The sequence below is a fragment of the Pogoniulus pusillus genome, chromosome 36 (assembly GCF_015220805.1).
Source record: "Pogoniulus pusillus isolate bPogPus1 chromosome 36, bPogPus1.pri, whole genome shotgun sequence".
Taxonomy (NCBI): Eukaryota; Metazoa; Chordata; class Aves; order Piciformes; family Lybiidae; genus Pogoniulus; species Pogoniulus pusillus.
Window position 1 is genome coordinate 8,338,395 of NC_087299.1, and position 17,889 is coordinate 8,356,283.

The window sequence follows — 17,889 nt, forward strand, 5'->3', positions numbered from 1 at the left end:
GATTGACAATAAGCAGCCAGGGAAGTTCTTTGGGAATTCCATTTGGATTTTCAACGAGCCTCAGACCAAGCTAAGTGAGGAAACACAGCACTGTGCCTGTATCTTAAAAAGCAAAGGCAGAATCACCCCAAGTAACTTCATAACCCTCAGGAGAAATAATGAAACCAAGGGAGGTGGACAAGCAATAATACATTAAAGGAGAGTCATATAATTCATGCAAATTAAGGCTTGTTCATGGGAAAGATGTTAAACTAATAGAGCTTCCTCTTTTGTTTCCCTTGCTGAGGCATGTGCTGAGATTTCTGCAGGTTAACTTGATCTTACACCTCACAGCTCTTGGAGTGAGAAATTAAAGAGCATCACAAACCGAGGAGGCACAAACGAAATGGATGCAGAGGTGGTTTAAAAGCCCTCACAATATAAGCATGGGGCTAATTCTCCCTAATATCTTCAGTGGTGACCTGGAAGAACAAAGAGTCATCACTGATGGTTACAGAGCAGGCAGAATGTGAGGTGTGGCCTGTGGGTTTGATTCTGGAGTTCCAAACCAGGTTCTCTTAATCAAACACCAAGATTGCACAGTTCTGCTGTGGCTTTAGATGTGGTTAGTAGGTGGAGAGAGGTTCTCCTGCCCCTCTACTGTGTGCTGGTAAGGCCTCATTTGGAATACTGTGTTCAGTCCTGGGCCCCCCAGTTCAAGAGGGACACAGAACTGCTTGAGAGAGTCCAGCACAGAGCCACAAAGATGCCGAAGGGAATGGAACAGCTCTGTCAGGGGAAGAGCCTGAGGGAGCTGGGGCTGTGCTGCTGGGAGAGAGGAGCCTGAGAGGTGACGAAGTCTTCAATATCAATATGTGCAGGTGAGTGCCAGGAGGCTCTGCTGGGTGATGCCCAGTGCCAGCACAAGGGACAATGGTGGCAGCTGAGGCACAGGAAGTTTCATTTAAACACGAGGAGGAATTTTTTTCCCTGTGAGGGTGCCAGTGCCCTGGCACAGGCTGCCCAGGGGGGCTGTGGAGTCTCCCTCTCTGCAGATATTCAGAACCCACCTGACTGTGTTCCTGTGTGATCTGGTATAGGAAATCCTGCTGTGGCAGGGGGGTTGGACTGGGTGAGCTTTGGAGGTCCCTTCCAGCCCCTGGAATTCTGTGACCCTGTGACTCTCTGTCCACAGGGCACAGAGTGGGACTGCTGCCAGCTGCCACCACAAAACCTGATGTCTCTCCTATGGGGTGGTACATTCAGTGGTATCAAACAGCAGCCAGCCAGAGCAAAATCTTTCTCTCCAGATGCCCTTGTGCTTTGCTGCTGAAGAACACTGTTAGCAGCCACCTCATACGAGCCAGTGCCAAGCCACAGAAGAGCCCCAAGTTCATTATGCTCTTCAACTGTCAGGCAGCTCCAGCCATGCAGAGAACAAGCCTTTACAAAAAGAATCAGCCATGGAGATGACATTCAAGAGCTCCATCAAATTAAGGGCAGCTTCTCTAGAGTACAGTTTAAAACATTCAACCATTAAAGCCGGAGCAGAGTCCTGGCCACAAAGAACTCTCCACTGGTCATGTTTCCAACTGATTTTCCTTGTCAGTGCCCAGGGACCTCCCTCAGGTACAGGCTGGTCTCAAACATGGGAAATCACTGAAGCAGCTGATACCTACACTTCACTCTGTATTGAACTCACTGTGTGGCCTTTACTGTATGACTGCTAAAGTCATGAGGCCAAATTCTTCCCTGCATTGCACCTTGGATCCCTCCCCCCCCAAAGCTGGACAGGAATCATGATTTAGACTTGATATTACAAAGACATTCTTTACAGTGAGGGTGGGGAGACACTGGAAGAGGTTGCCCAGGCAGGTTGTGGTTGCCACCTCCCAGGGGGTGTACAAGGCCAGGCTGGCTGAGGCCTTGAGCAACCTGGGCTAGTGAGAGGTGTCCCTGCCCACAGAGTAAATGAACTCTGAGGTCCTTTCCAACCTAAACCAGGCAATGATTCTGGAATGTCTGCTTCTTAGAACCATGGAATCAAGCAGACTTGCAGAAAGCTCCAAGCTCAGCCAGCCCAACCTAGCACCCAGCCCTGCCCAACCAGCCAGACCATGGCACTAAGTGCCCCAGCCAGCCTTGGCTTCAACACCTTCTGCCACGGCCACTCCACCACCTCCCTGGGCAGCCCATTCCAATGCCAATCACTCTCTCTGACAACAACTTCCTAACAACATCCAGCCTCAACCTGCCCTGGCACAGCTTGAGGCTGTGTCCCCTTCTTCTGTTGCTGGTTGCCTAGAAGAGACTTGACTACATCTTGACTACTGCCTGCCAAAAACTCTTAACAGAAGTCTGCAGCTGCACCTGAAGGACAGCACTGCCACCAAATTAATTAATTGATTAATTAAATCAAGCCTCTGCTCTGAAAGAGACAATTAAACTTGCTAAGACACAAACCCGCTCAAGGGGCCAGGACGCACCGAATCTTCCATGCTCTGCTAGGTGCCCTCTGATGCACACAACATTCTGATGTGAGCCCTGCCAGCCTAAAGATGAAAAAGAAGTCAAAGCAGTTTTTAAAGTGATGTAAATCTAAAGTGATTGTGATCAAGGCCTCATCCTGCATGCAGGCTGCCACGCTCATCTTAACCCACGTTCACTTTACAGCAGCATACGATGTTATCAGCCCCACTGCTGCGTAAAGCAGGCATGAATGAGGTCCCAGACAGTTTCAGACATGAGCCAGTCACAATACTCAACCTCATGTCTTTTCTTTTTGTTGTTGTTGAGATGTTGAGGTGCTGGAATGTGTCCAGAGAAGGGCAGCAAGTCTGGGGAGGGGCTTGGAGCAGAGCCCTGTGAGGAGAGGCTGAGGGAGCTGGGGGGGTGCAGCCTGCAGCAGAGGAGGCTCAGGGCAGAGCTCATTGCTGTCTGCAGCTATCCGGAGGGAGGCTGTAGCCAGGTGGGGTTGGGCTCTGCTGCCAGGCAGCCAGCAGCAGAAGAAGGGGACACAGCCTCAAGCTGTGCCAGGGCAGGTTCAGGCTGGATGTGAGGAGGAAGTTGTTGGCAGAGAGAGTGATTGGCACTGGAATGGGCTGCCCAGGGAGGTGGTGGAGTGGCTGTGGCTGGAGGTGTTGAAGGCAAGCCTGGCTGGGGCACTTAGTGCCATGGTCTGGTTGGTTGGGCAGGGCTGGGTGCTAGGTTGGGCTGGCTGAGCTTGGAGCTCTCTTCCAACCTGCTTGATTCTGTGATTGATGTAGTCCCAGTTTTTGAGTCCCACTCTTACTGCAAGCTCCAGTTCAGGGAACCACCAGTGAAGAATCCTGTAGTGCTCTCCTTTCTAAGTGAAGTGGCTGAATCCACAAGGGGGAAAAGAAAGAGGAATTGCTATCATAGCACCCTCAGGGGAGGAAGAAAATAATAATAACTAAAAAGGTTTAAAATAAAAAAGGAATTTGTGTGGCTCACCTCATGTCACAGAACAGGAGAAGAAAAGAGATCTGAAGAATCAGAGCTGTGACAAAGGGTGGGAAAAGTTATTGATCTACAAGAATTCATTTTTACTGTAAGGGCTGGTACTTTTACTTATTTAATAAAGCTCTGGCATCAAATCGCTGTGAATTTCAGGATTATCTAATTCCACCTAATCTCATTCAATCACTGATGCTCCAGACAGTAGCAGAAAGGAATGCTTGCCCTTTCCTGTCTTCAGGGGCTATCTCCGGTTACCCTAGCAACACAGCAAAGGCAGCTTCAACAGAGCAGAGTCCCACCTATCACCTCCATCTCCCGATAAAAAGCAAGGATAGGGTTACAAGGGAGGGTTTGAGGTTTTTTCTGCCATTCGATGGGTAGAGATAAGCAGAAGAGCAGCTAGCGTGGAGTGGAAGCTACTCATAACTCTGAATTAGCAAAGCTCCAGAGAGCTGGTGATAAATGCAAGTTCCTAGGGGTACATCACTCATAGTGAACTGCCTGGGTGAAGTGGTCTGCCTGCTTTCAAAATAAAAAGTTTTCTCCTAAGAAAGTGGTGATTAAGAGGCTCGAGTTAATTGAAGCTGTTTTAAAATCCCAGAGCTGCTTTTCACTTATCCAGAACAATCCAGCACTAAACTGGGAATCGGCTACAAGCAAGCAGACACAGCTCTGTTGCAGTGTCAGCATTAGAAGCATCACAGGAGATGCACGTTCTAGACCAAAAGGCTGTCAAGTGTCTCTCCCATCACCAGAAGCTCTCAACTTTCCATAGGTTCACAGAACGGTTTGGGCTGGGAGCAGCGAGAGGCTGGAGCCAGGCTCTGCTCGGTCGTGCCTGATGACGGCACAAGGGGCACTGGGTGGCAGCTGAGGCATAGCAAGTTCCATGGAAACATGAGGAGGAATTTTTTTCCCTGTGAGGGTAACAGAACCCTGGAACAGGCTGCCCAGGGGAGTTGTGGAGTCTCTGTCTCTGGAGATACTCAAAACCTGCCTGGATGTGTTCCTGTGATGGAGTGGCCAAGCCTGGCTGGGGCACTTAGTGCCATGGTCTGGTTGCTTGGGCAGGGCTGGGTGCTAGGTTGGGCTGGATGAGCTTGGAGCTCTCTTCCAACCTGCTTGATTCTATGATTCTATGCCAAACAAGAACCTCCTCTAGATAAAGGATACAGACTGTGCACAAAAGAAGGAGGCTAAGACAACGCAGAAGCAGCGAACAGACAAGCAGGCAAACCACAAAAACAGCCAAAGCCAGAAGAAAGGGGGGAAAAAACTTAGACAAAACAAAACTGTTTTGCAAGCATAAAACTGTGACCACTCATTGCTTCATTCAAACCAGAGTGGAGCTCTTTTCCAAAGCCTGGCTCCAACAGGACACTGCTTGCCTGTTCTGTCCCAGAAGAAGCAACTGGCAAAGTCCATCATCTCTGCAGACTCCAACTAGCTGCTAAGTTTTAAACCTCAGGAAAATGAATGAAGCTGATGAGGGAGTGAATCCTGATCCTCTTGGTCACCTCTGCCATTTAGATCCCGTGTTCACCAAAGGCATTTGCCACCAGGCTGCAAACGAGCTGTGATCCCTTTGAGCAAGGCCAGTGGGTTTGGACACAGAGCACTGCAAATTAAAGCCAGGTGTCTGTGCCCTGAAGCAGCAGAGCAGCCCTAAGCAGCTTAATGACATATCTAAATAATTTTGACAGCAAAATTACTTCTCCTCTGTCACCTTTACACTGCCCCTGACACACTGCTAACGAGATGATGTTGCTTCCCCTGCTCCCAGATATTTATCCATCTTTCTTCCCCCATCCATAACTTTTCTCCTCAGACTCTCTAGACTTGGTGGAGTCCAGTACAAGACACCAGGCAAGCTCTGCTAGGTGCAAAGCCATCCTGCAGCCTGCCAGACTGACTCTCATGGGGACTGCAGGCTTGGAAGCTGCCTCCTTCTCCCACTGAGCCCACCAGAGAAGACAGCACAGTGCCAGAAATGGCACTCTGGCTTGGCTTGTCCAGGGAACCAACACCACAGACGAGTCTACAGCGTAAGGAATCCTCCTCTGCAGTCTCTATGGAATATCAGCAGGAGGAAATTGGCTCACTCCAAGCAGAATCCCTCATCCAGGCCAACCTCAGCATAAATATTCTTTCACTCTCTTGGCCCACTACTCACAAACACTAAACCAAACCCACAGCTGGAGGCCTCCTCTGTCCTTCCATCACACAAGACCTGCAGTCAGATTCTCATCGTTGCTCACTGCAAAGGCAGAAATCTTCACTACAGCAAACTTCCCCTACTCAGAACTCCTTACAACCCACTGGAAGAGAAAATTGTGTTCCTAAGCCACAGCTGCTTACACATCTCTGCTGCTCACTTGCAAGACTGCAATCCAATTGATACTTCCCTTTGCAGAGGGCATTTAATAATCCACAAAATGAAATCCTTTGGCACTGGTGCTGGCAGTGCCATTGACCTGGGTTTGTACTGCCTTGGCATAAAACTGGAACCAGTCATTCTGCTGGTGCAACACCCATCTTCTGATGGTGGACAGCATCATGCAACTGAAGTGTGCTCTGTTCATGAGCCCAGTTTGAGGACCGTAGGGACAAAGAACACATTGAGGAGCAGGAATCTCTGATATCCACTGATGCCCATCTCAAGCTGCCAGATTTCCCCAGTGAAGAGCTGCATGACCCAAGAGCAGTTGATTTCAGGGATCCTTCCATCAGAGCAGCAGACATATGTACTGGGGGTGCTGGGAGAGAGGAGCTGAACAGGACCCAGCATTGTGCCCAGGTGGGCAGCAGAGCCAATGGCATCCTGGGCTGGCTCAGGAGCAGTGTGGGCAGCAGGACAAGGGAGGATCTTCTGCCCCTGTGCTCAGCACTGCTCAGGCCACCCCTGGAGTGCTGTGTCCAGTTCTGGGCTCCTCCATTTAGAGAGAGATATGGAGGTGCTGGAAGGTGTCCAGAGTAGGGCAGCAAGGCTGGGGAGAGGCCTGGAGCACAGCCCTGTGAGGAGCTGGGGGTGTGCAGCCTGCAGCAGAGGAGGCTCAGGGCAGAGCTCATTGCTGTCTACAGCTACCTGAAGAGAGGCTGTAGCCAGCTGGGGTTGGGCTCTGCTGCCAGGCAAGCAGCAGCAGAAGGCAGCGACACAGCCTCAAGCTGTGCCAGGGCAGGTCTAGGCTGGATGTTAGGAGGAAGTTGTTGTCAGAGAGAGTGATTGGCATTGGAATGGGCTGCCCAGGGAGCTGGTGGAGTCTGTGTGCCTGGAGTTGTGGAAGCCAAGCCTGGCTGGGGCACTTAGTGCCATGGTCTGGTTCCTTGGCCAGGGCTGGGTGCTAGGCTGGGCTGGCTGAGCTTGGAGCTCTCTTCCAGCCTGGCTGATTCTATGCAATTCCATGAACATTCTATGTATTCCCACTGCCCAGGGACCAGAAATCCTCACAAGCTGGATTCAAACTCAGCATCTGCCCCCAGTGCTGGATGGGATTTGTGAGTCTCTTGCCCCACTTAGGAGCTTCACTCACCTCAGCTCCACTTTCTCTGGAAATCAGACAGATTTTGAGGCAATTCCTGTTTTCAAGTTTAACTCACAAGTTCACAATGCAACACACACTCTGCAATTCACCACCTCACTGCAGTGCATTAAAGAAACAAAACAAAACAGGAAATAGAGGGAAAATAAAGGAAGAAAAAAAACAAAGCCACAAACAAACAAAACCCAAACAAATGAAGGGAAAAAAACCTACTCCAACAAACACAAATCTAAATTAAATGTGCTGGATTCAAAGCAACAGTCAGCATGAAACCACAAATAGAAATCAGCAGTGTGCCAAAGACCTTGGGAGGGGGATAAAAACGTTTCTAAGTCAGCTTTACAGAGGGGCTTTTTCCAGGCAGCTCCCAGAAACACCAAGGCAAAGGTAACAAAACAAACTCCAAGATACTCCAGCTCCAATTGAAGTCCACAAATGCTCTGAAAGAAACCTAAGTCTCATCTAGTCAGTTAAAAGTACAATTTCAGACTTAATCCTGCCTCTACAGGCAGCCAACTGATGTTTCCAGCAAGTGAAGTCCTCCTCATAGGGAAGTTCTCTGACCAGTGTAGGAGACTCCCATCTCTGGGCCAGCCTCTGCATTTACATCACAGCAGAGGGATGAATCTACTCAACAGACCAGAATCTGCCTTCCTCCTCCCTGTGCAGCTCTGCTCCTGGCTTTCCAGGTAGTGGAGAGGCTGGTGGCCAGGAGGGCATCACTGGGAGCTGCAGAGCTGCCTTCCACCCCTGCACCTCTGAGGGAGGGAGCCAAAGGCAGGCTCTGGAATCTCTGGTTAAAGAAGAGACGTTGCTGATTACTGGCATTTAGTTTTCAAGTAAGCAGACAGTTACTTTTTCCATCCCTGACAAAGCCTTGGATGAATGCCTTAACCTCAGGGGCATCAAAAGAAAACAACAACTATGACGACAGAGAGCCAAAAGCAGCAAATAAAAGGACTCACATCTAAATCAGATCAAGAGCAAAGCACAGCCCCAAGTAAACAAACGAATTACCACTGCCACTGACCCGGCTCTGCACAATTACCGGCTGCCTTGGCATGCAACGGAGGGGATGGGGCAGCAGAAACACCCATCTGATGGTGCTCCTCTGGTCTGCTTGAACACAGAGAGATCACAACAGCCTTCTGAACCCCTTGCCCAAATCCTGAACTCCAACCAGGCCAGCTTTCAGACACACCAACCGAGAAAAGGTTCGCAGGTCAGCTTGGGTTGGAAGGGACATTAAAGATGGTTCAGTTTCAAGCTCCTTGCCATGGGCAGGGACACCTTCCACTAGACCAGGCTGCTCAAAATCCCATCCAACCTGGCCCTGAACAATTACAGGGAGGGGCATCCACAATTCCCCTGGGAATAGACCCTTAGAGACTCCTATAGACCCCTACAGAACCCCATAGGCCCCTAAATAACTCTATAAACCCCTACAGAACCCCACAGACCCCTACAGAACCCCACAGATTCCTGTTTCAGTGTCCATCACACTCACTGTAAAGGATCTCATGTAAAGCTGCCAGTGTAAAGATGGGAAAACAGGATGTGGAGCAGCTGGTGCCCAGTCCTAGCATGCTTTCAGGGGCAGTGGGACCAGCATGACACACGCAGTAAGGTCACACTCTGCCTGATAAAGGAAGCAATCAAAATCTATCTGTCTCAGGGTGCCTCTCCTCTCTTGTACTGGTGATGCAACGCTGGACTTTGCAAATCTAAGATCTTTGGGGTTAGCAACAAAGATTTTAGTGCTGTTCTCAAGCTCATTAGCTTCCCCCTCCTGCTGGCTCCACAGCCCACCACCAGTGACACACCTTCAAACCCAGCTCTGAGCAGGGATTTGAAAGTGGGGATGGAGACGATGCCTCAGGGGTGTTAGGAGCACAGAAAAGATCCATCAGGCACAGAGGGAACCACGTAGTACATGGGTGTCACCAGAAGAGACTGGAAAGGCAGCCAGAGCCCCAGATGAGACAAGCTGTGCCTGCCCAGAACTGGCAAGCACAAACACGGTGGGAGACCCCCGTCCGCACCTGACAACTCTGTGAACACTTGGCATCCTCTGCCCCAAACCAGAGAAGGGACTGAGACCTCTGCCAGACCTGAGACTGAGGCTCCCCCACTCCATGTCTGAAACACCTGGGCTGCAGAGGCCACAACAAGAGAAGATGGGAGAACTGGGGGCATGGTCACTCTCCAGAGGGACACGGCATTGGGGCGAGCTTGCACTGTCCCTTACCCCTGCTTCAGCAGAGCCTGGAAGAGAAGCAAACAGCAGCAGCCATACAACCACTCCCCACCACAGCCTGTGCCATGCTGACTGGGAGGGATGACTGCTCTTGCAGCGGCACTGAGGATGCCCTCCCCATCCCAGCAGGGACATCTCACACTCCCTCATTCCCAGGGGTCATCCTTGCATTCCCTTCAGCCCGGAGAGATTTGACAGCTCCGAGGAATCCTCCTGCATCCCCCATCCCAAGGGACCTTCCTTGCATCTCCCCCAAGCACAGACCAACCCAGCAGCCCCAAGGGACTCTTCTGCATCCCCCATTCCGGGGGGGTTCTCGTTGCATCGCCCCTAGCCTGAAGCAACCTGGCAGCCCAGAAGGGCGCTCCTGCATCCCCCACTCCCTGCGCCACCACCACCCCCGAGCCCGGAGCGACTCAGCAGCCCCCCCCCCAGCATGTCCCTGCCTCTCTGCACGGCCGGCAGCAGCTCTCTCCCCCCGGTCCCCGCTGATTGATGGCTGCCGGCGCGGGGGCGGCCGCGGCCCGGGGGAGGAGGCGCCAGGGCAGCCGGCGCGCCGCGGCTGCTCCCCCCCCGCCTCGCAGGAAACCGGCGGTCGGTGGCGGAGCCGGGCCCGGCGCCGGCCGCTGTCTGCAGCTGCAGCAAACGAGCTGCGACGGGGGGCGGCGGGGCCGGGCTCGGCGGGGGCCGGGCGCCGATCGTGTCGTGTGTGCCCGTCCCCCGCCCCCGGCACTGCCGGCACCGCGGCCCGGCGCCAGCTCCGGGGGCGAGGGGGGCCCGGGGGCCGCTGCCCGGCTGCTTCGGGGGGCCCGGGGTTTTATTGCGGGGAGTGGACCGAAGAGGAACGAGTCAGGGGAGCGGAAAGGGGCATCATGCAGGGCTCCGGATGCTGAAGAGGCGTTTTCCAAGCCGGGTCCGCGGCACGATGCGATTTACACATCAACCCTCTCCCATCCTCAACCCGAAAAGCAATCCAGCCCCGGGCTCCAGCGCAGCCGCTGCTGCCCCAAACCCAGCCGCTGCCAGGCTGCCTGGAGAAGGCTGGCAGGGCTGGAGCGATGGGATGTCACCTTTCCCCAAGGCAAAGCAAGGCCAGCTCCTGCAGATGGGGAAGATGTGGATGCCCCACCAGCAGCTGGCTTGCCCCGGGAATGGCTGGCAACGCTCCCGAGTTTTCTGGCCTGATACCGCTGTCCAAGGACTGATTCTGGATCAGTGGAACCATCTGCCGACAGAAGAGCTCCATATCCATCTGCACGCCCGCCGTAGCACAAGGACCCAGGCACTACGAGTCACTACTTAGCCACACTACAAAAGACAAAGCGTTTCTACAGTTGAGGATAAACAACCCTCAGATCCCAGTGGTGCTTAAAGCACTGATCACTGACTGGGGAAAGATAAACTCTGCCTGAATTTTTATCCTCCTCCTCTAACTTCTGCGAGCGCAGTGCACATGGCTCTGACAAGGCACTACCGAAAGACTTCAGGTTTAGGACATGAAATTGTCCTTTGGTCAGGTATTTGTTCTGATTACAGCACAGAAAACGCAGCAAGCACCAAGAAGCAGAGTTCTGAGAAAGCCTCTCGCTGGGTTTTGTCCTCGCTGTGCAAATTCTGACAGCAAACTCTCTCCAACAAACGCATACAGCTCAGGGAGCAGAAGGATGCAAGTCCAGAAGGATTTCTCTCTCCCAAAACTATGCCAACCCCTTTTCCTCTGTCTATCCAGTTCTCTCTCTTAAAAGACACTTGCTTCCCGCAGAGCTGCCTTCCCCTCTGTAAAAGCACAGCGTCCCCATGCAGCTACTAAATGACAGCACAACCCATCAGGTCGACGACCACCTAAGAAAACTTGGTACCTAGAAAGCAACCAGCAGACAGTGTCATCTGGCCAAACCCCTCTCAGCACCCCCAGCAAGGGCGGCACATCGCTTTGCTCTGCGGATCTCCGCTCGCTGGCCTCTGATCTAGAGGGCTGGCAAGCGAAGCAGCTGCAGAACTCACCCAGGAGCAGAGAGCCTGTGACGCCACGGCGCACTTCGCCCGGTCAGCTCGGATCACCTACACCGCTCGGTCAAAGAGCCAAGTTTCAGCCTGTCTGGTTTGCTAGATTGGAAACACCACAGCAGTGCTGTGCCAGGACTAGCACTGGTTAAGCTTGATGGGTGGTTATGGCTTTGGTACTGAGCGCTGCTATACAAACAGACCCAAGAGATGGCACCAGGGAGGTGGCACCTTCACATCAATGCATGCCACTGGTGACTACCGCTCTAAGCCCCTTCCCAGGTGAGTGTGTCTGTACACACAGGGCTCACATGCGTGCACATACTACACAGAAACAACTGAACTATGCCATTCTGTCACACAGGATCATGCATGGGAAAAGAGATCATCCATCTGATCTCAAAAAAAAAGCAGTAAAAGAAACATTTGTTGATTGCAGTGAATAGAAGTAGGTAAATCTGCAGCTGCAGCGCTTCCTGCGGTGCTCCTGACAACGTTTTAAAGTCACTGTGTTTTTTTTCAGACCAAGAAAAGCTCCACAAACCAGCAGCTTCCTCACCCAGTTTAGATGTTATTGTACTTTATGGTTATTTTTACACATGATGAACTGGTTTTAACCCCTTGCTTTACCATGATTCACGTGATGAACTCTCTTAAAGCCTCAGCTTCCTCTGATTTCAGCAGCTTTTTTATTTACAGCATCAACATCTTTGTTGTGAAGATCCTGATGACTTTGAAAGCCCTCACGATAAAGGCAGACAGCAGAAAACACAAGAAATTCAAACACTGGGAAGAAAAGATCTATGAAAGTCCTAACGGTGAGCCGAGACATGGATGCCGTTAAAACCTGTAAGGCTCTGAGCTTGCTCCTCCTGCAGTTTACCTAACAATTCGCTAATGGTTTGTAAACTGTGGCTAGCACGTGGGTGAAAATATCTTTCCCTTTTGCTTTATTTAGCCAGTTTACACCTCTGCACAACACACAGCGATGAAGGGGCGAGCCGAGGGAAGAGGCTGCTGAACGACTTTGTCTATTGACAGCTCCTCCTGGAAGCCACACACAACCACACCGTGTGTTGTTGCATCCTTCGGGTCAGACACTGCTCTTCCCATCTGCCCTGGCTGCAAACTCCTCTGCTAGCCCTTCCCTCGGCTGCAGGTACACTGGCAGTGCAAAGCCTCGGTGACTGACAGCTCCCAGCCCTCACAGATCACGGTTCATGATCACAGAAGCAAAGGCATTTTTTTCCCTTCCTTTTTTTTTTTTTTAAGGGAAGGAGGCGGAGGAGAGGGGAGATGTCTTAACTAAAGCACATAGTTTAACAATCATCTTACCACTGGAGACGAAATTCGACACCCAGGGCAATCACAGATTGGAGGATGTACCTGTAAGATTCCTTTGGACATAAGAGTCTTCAAACTTTTCCCTGGATGCAGAGGAGAGGAAAAAGAAGGAGAGTAAGAAAACCGATCAGCACCCTTATAGAAAGTTAAGTATTTAGGGCAGCGGGGGCGGGAAGCACGCGTCTCCTTCCACACAAACATCCCTCCCCTCGCCTGCAGCCCCCACCCCCGCCTGCCCCTTCACCCAACGGACACCCGAGCAGACAGGACCCGGCGCAACCCTGCCTAGCCCCTGCCTAACCTGGCTCCCACCGCTCCCGCAGCCTGCGGAGAACCGACGCCGCCGGCGCACCCTGGGGCTCAGTCGCAGCCTCCGCACCCGCGAGCGGCTCCGCGCTGCCTCCCGCCACCCGCGCAGCCAGCCCCGAGCCGGGGAACAGCCGTGCCAGCGTCCCCATCCGTGTCACCTCGGCCCTCCTGACTCACCCCAGAGACACTGGGATTTCCCGCAGGCAGCCCGGAGCCCAGTAATAAAAGAAACAGAAGAGATGAGCGGAGTAAGGACAATTAGCGCAGCCCCCGCACTGATCCCCCTTTTCTCTGGCGATCAATAAACAAGGCGAGGTGTCAGTCACCTCCTAATAGCTCCTCAGACCCCCGGGCTGACACCTCCGGCTCTCAGCTCATTACGTGTCTCACCAGCTCTCCTCTTTCTCCCCCCTCCCCGGTCCCCGTTCCCCCGGCCCGCAGGGGCAGCCGGGTCCCCGCTCTCCACCTGCCGCCGGCACCAGCAGCTCCGGTGCCGGGACTGCGGCGCTGGGCGGGAGGGCAGAAAGGCAGGGAGGGATGGAATAGATGATGGAGGCAGGGCAGGCTCCCTCCCGTCAGCAGCAGCCAGCTCCGCGGAGGTCCCGCACCACCCAACAGCGAGGGGAACACCCCCCCCGCCCGCCCCGCCCGCCGCCCCGCCGGGGCCTGTCCTCACCCGGCGCGACGGGGCTGCGCGATGCCGCCCCCCCTCCGCCGCTCCCCGCCGCCGGCAGCACGCACGGGCGGGCGGCTCCGCGCCCCCGCCGCCCCCCGCCGTGTTCACCTCGCACCCCGCCGTCTGCCTGGCGTTCAAACCTCAGCCCGCCAGAAATTAAACTTCTCTCCAGAAGAGACCCCCACACCCCCCCCCCCGGCACCATCACCCCACACACACCCGAAACAACTGTTCCAAAATCGCCCGGAAAACTTCGCCCGGTACCGGGGCGCTCGGCGAAGGGGACGCGGTAGAGAGGGAGCGAGGGTGTGTGGAGAAGGGGGGCACGGCCATACGAGATCAGGTCCTGAGCTACTCTCCCCTCACTGCCAAGACTCAGCCTTCTCCCCCCTCCCCTCGGATCCCGCTCCCAAAGCACGGGGGGGAAGAGGGAGGATGCTGAGGAGGAGAGGGGAGCCGGCACAAGCCTTTACCTTTGTGCCTGATGCTGCGCTTCCAGTCCTTGGCCGTCTCCCTGCCGCTGACAAACTGGAACTCGTTGGGGGTGAGCCACTCTCCCCGGTACCGGATAGAGGGTCCTTTGCTCCCCTGGCACAACTTATTGATGTAGAGCAGCGCCTTGTTCTCTCCGCACTCCACCTCGATGCAAGGCTCTCCGTTGTCAAAGAAGGGCTGAAAATCCGGGATGGAGGAAAACCTCTCCAGCATCAGGTCCTCGGGGAGGTGGTGGGGGTGGTGGGGATGGTGGGGGTGGGGGTGGTGGGTCTCGTGGAAGCCCAGGTAAGCGCGGTGGGCAAAGATCTGGTCGTAAGCCGGAGGGTGCGGGGTTACCACCGGAATGGCAGCGGCGGCCAGAGGGGCGAGATAGTCAGGTAAGGTTTCCATGGGCTGGTTAAAAGCTGCCAGGGCCATCTCTTCCCTGTCAAGTCGCTCCTTCTTGATAGCAGGCATGGTGCTGCTTAGCTCCCCGTGCGCCCTCGTCTCTCCAAAGCACAGTGGCTCTAATGTCTCCGGTTCAACTTGCCCCCGCTCTGGCTGGAGTTTGGATGAAATGCGCCAGCAGCAACAGCAGCAGCAGCAGCAACACCACAAGCACCTTTGGCGCTCGGGTGCCGGAGGTGGCTGGTATCCCCCGGAGCAGCCCGCTAACAAATCTCCTGGGCTGGCTCCCCAGCAGAGCTGTCTGGGATCCCTCTCCCACGGAGAGCCTAATGTACCGTGGACCCGAGAGCTGCCGTGTGGCTCGCAGATCTGCCCCTTCGGACTAATACCTGACATCTCGGAGAGGTCCCTGCTGCCGTAGACATTATTTTGGTTTAAAAAAAAAAAAAAAGAAAAAAAAAAAGGGAAGAAAAAAAAAAGAAAAAGAAAAAAAAAGCTTATTGATTCCCCCAGATCGACCCACCTTCTCGCCAGGCTTGGAGGGTTCCCCGCAGCCCACCCACCCCCCTTTCTTTTCACCCTCCTCTCCCCCCCACCCCCCTTACTCCTTCCTTTAAACTGACACCTGGTTTATTTATTTATATGCAGTAATTAAAATTAAGCGCTGCTCCTCGCCGCCGCCGCCGCCACCCCTCCCCTTCGCTCCCCTCCTCCTCCTCCTCCTCAGCCGCCGCCACCGCCGCCGGCGCCCGCCGGGCGCGGGCAGGACGCGGCCCCCGGCCGGTGCCGCCTCTCGCTGCTCGCTGCCCGCGGGGCTCCAGACAGCCGGGCGGAGAAGTTTCCCCGGGGCCGCCCACCCAGCCACCCAACCACCTTCACCTGCACGCTGCAGCCTGGCCCCGCTCCCACCGAAGCCTTTACGATCGGTGCCAGCTGGTGTTTAATTTCCACTCCTGTGCGAACTGTTCGAAGGCAGGGGGTTACTTTATGCTGATCTAGAGGGGTGCCTGTATGGATCTACAGCTCTATGGATATACAGCGATGTGGCTACAGAGCTCTACACACATGCACGGACACGCAGCCACGGCACTCGCTCGCCGCACCGCTGCCCCCAGTCCCTAACGCCTCCTCCCTCCACCCCCCACCCTGCCCTTATGCCGGGCTCCAGGGCCGGGGCTCCCCCCGGTCAGGGCAGACACGTTATCGATCGGTGCCGAGAAGTCACGGCACAGTTCGGGCTCTGACCGAACGCGCTTCCCCACTCCCCGCCGCCGCTTCTCCAACTTGGCCCATTTAAAGAGCGGAGCCGCTCGCAAGCGCCGCGCCGGCGGCGGCGGGGACAGGGAGGGGGTGAGCGACGGGCGGCGGGGACAGCGCCGGCAGCTGCCAGCACAGCGGAGCTTGCCCGGGGCTCCCCCGGCTCCCGCGGGGGACACACATCCCGCTGCATTCCTGGGGGTATCCCCCCCAACGCCGCTCGCTGTTCTTGGCAAAGCCCCCTGGTGACTTTTGCAACGTCGCACACAACTTGCAACCAAGCTCCAGCAGTCTTAAGTGATGGAGCAAAGCTTGCGAGACACACGGGATACATTTGTTTTCCATTATGAGATGTGGCAGACATGGCATAAGGTCCACGTGGAGCTGCCCCGAGAGGACAATGTGACCCAAAATGAAGTTGTGTGGTTGTTGCAGAGATTTGTCACATCAACAAGATGGAGTTCCATACCTTTGGATGTTCAGCAGGATGGACTGTGCAGGAAGAAGCCTACCTAGAAAGGAAATCAAGATGAATTAGCCCCTTAAACACAGCACAAGAAATACACCCCACAAATGGGAACGCTGGAGGCTCCTCAGCCACATAAGGAAATCTTCCCTTTGAGGGTGCAGGGCACTGGAGCAGGCTGCCCAGAGAGGCTGTGGAGTCTCTATCTCTGAAGACATTCCAAACCCACCCGGCTGTTCCTGGGTGACTTACTCTAGGTGATCCTACTCTAGCAAGGGGGTTGGTCTAGATGAGTTTCAGAGGTCACTTCCAACCCCCACCACTCTGATTCTGTGAAGTCTTAACATGGTGGCAGAAGAGAGGTCCACAGGAGAGCTGAAGAGCTCCCAGAACAGCACAAAGTTGGTAGCTTTGGCCCTGGGTGTGCTTCTTGCTTTCTCACAGCAGGAGACAGAGGAATGCTGAACTCGCCTGTGAGAGGTGGGTTTGCTGTTGGGACAAGCAACCTCTGAGAGGCAGTTTTAAAGCCCCTGCCACTTCAGCACCATCTCCCAGATATCTCCGAGCACTCACATACAAGGAGAAAGGGCACCACTTCCTAGCACCTTGTTGAGGACAATGCTTTTAGCTTTCTTTTAGTGGTGGAAAACCTGAAGTGTGAAGAGGCTGCGATGGAGAACATGAGAACTGTACTGGTAGGGTGTTCATGCAGCTGCTCAGCCCCACTGTCAGTAAATGCAGGCTAGCACAGGTCATGAGTCTGTATTTGTGCCTGAGGTCCTACAGGCCTTATCTCCTGCCCTCCTTAGGTGTCTGCTCCTGAGTATCCCTCTCTACAAAAAAGTCCACTGATAGACCACTTATGGGACAAGCTCTGGCTTCACACTGGTAAAGGCAGAGGAAACCACTTCCCTGGGGTTCGGCAGAGCTGGGAATGGAATCTAGAGCCCAAACATCTGTTTTCCCTTGATACTACTCAACCACCATCCCTGGTTCTTGCCTGTTTACGCTGAAGTGGTGCAAGCTCTGGGAGCCATCCCTGCTTCTTGCTGTAGTGACTGAGGCAGACACACATACCCATCAAACCCTCTCATTTAGGCTTTCAGGCTTAGGCTCTTACTCTTAATGTTTCTGATTGCTCAGGATGACAGGGGAAAAATCACTTTCTATTATCACCTAATGAACCAAGGCTAATGCTTAGCAGAGGCTCTGGGAGACACAGGCATTCTCTGTGCAAGAGTGTGAGAGGACTCTGGATGGAGCTCAGGTGAGAGGGCCATACAGTGGGCACAGCTTGCTCTTATGCTCTCAGAAGATCTGGCACACCTAGAAATGCTCCGAGCTCTCTGCAAGTGCTTGAGAACTACTCCAGAGAACTACTCTGGCTCCATCCTCTTTGTAACTTGGCCTCATGGGACTGATTTCTTCTCACTGCATGTCAGCTCAGTTGCTTTTTACCTCCAAAGAAGCTGGGCTCCAATCACAACCTAGTCCTAAGTGAAGTGAGTATGCTGAGTCTTCAATCTAGAAGGGCAGCATCTACTTGGCTGTGTTTCCTTCCTGGACAAAAGACCTGAAGCCAGTCATGCCATAGGTGCTCTGGCCAAGCTGTGAGGAGACTGGAAAGAGAAGGCTGCTTGATGATGGCTCAGTATGAGGCTCAGGGCTTGGGCCAGTTGGTTTCTCAAACGCTTGC

At 53.9% G+C, this 17,889-nt stretch overlaps 1 protein-coding gene and 1 long non-coding RNA gene across 8 annotated transcripts in view; one reads left to right on the forward strand and one right to left on the reverse strand.

The window, feature by feature from the left end:
* SAMD11 (sterile alpha motif domain containing 11) overlaps positions 1-15,540 on the reverse strand; it is a 145,462-nt gene extending 129,922 nt beyond the window's left edge. For 3 of the 7 annotated variants that reach the window (XM_064172011.1, XM_064172012.1, XM_064172006.1), the window contains exons 1-2: positions 14,062-14,888; positions 12,595-12,686 (exon numbers count right to left, since the gene is read on the reverse strand). In XM_064172011.1, coding sequence (XP_064028081.1) covers positions 12,595-12,686; positions 14,062-14,866 — 897 coding nt within the window. In that variant the 5' untranslated portion in view covers positions 14,867-14,888. Of the gene's footprint in view, positions 1-12,594; positions 12,687-13,089; positions 13,279-14,061; positions 14,889-15,349 lie in introns of those variants that run through there. The other 4 variants (XM_064172009.1, XM_064172008.1, XM_064172010.1 and 1 more) reach the window with 4 other exon arrangements.
* Positions 10,295-13,257, forward strand: LOC135190557 (uncharacterized). The gene is made up of 2 exons (XR_010308563.1): positions 10,295-11,541; positions 11,959-13,257. It is a non-coding gene; the product is annotated as an uncharacterized LOC135190557 (long non-coding RNA).
* Positions 15,541-17,889: the final 2,349 nt, after the last annotated feature.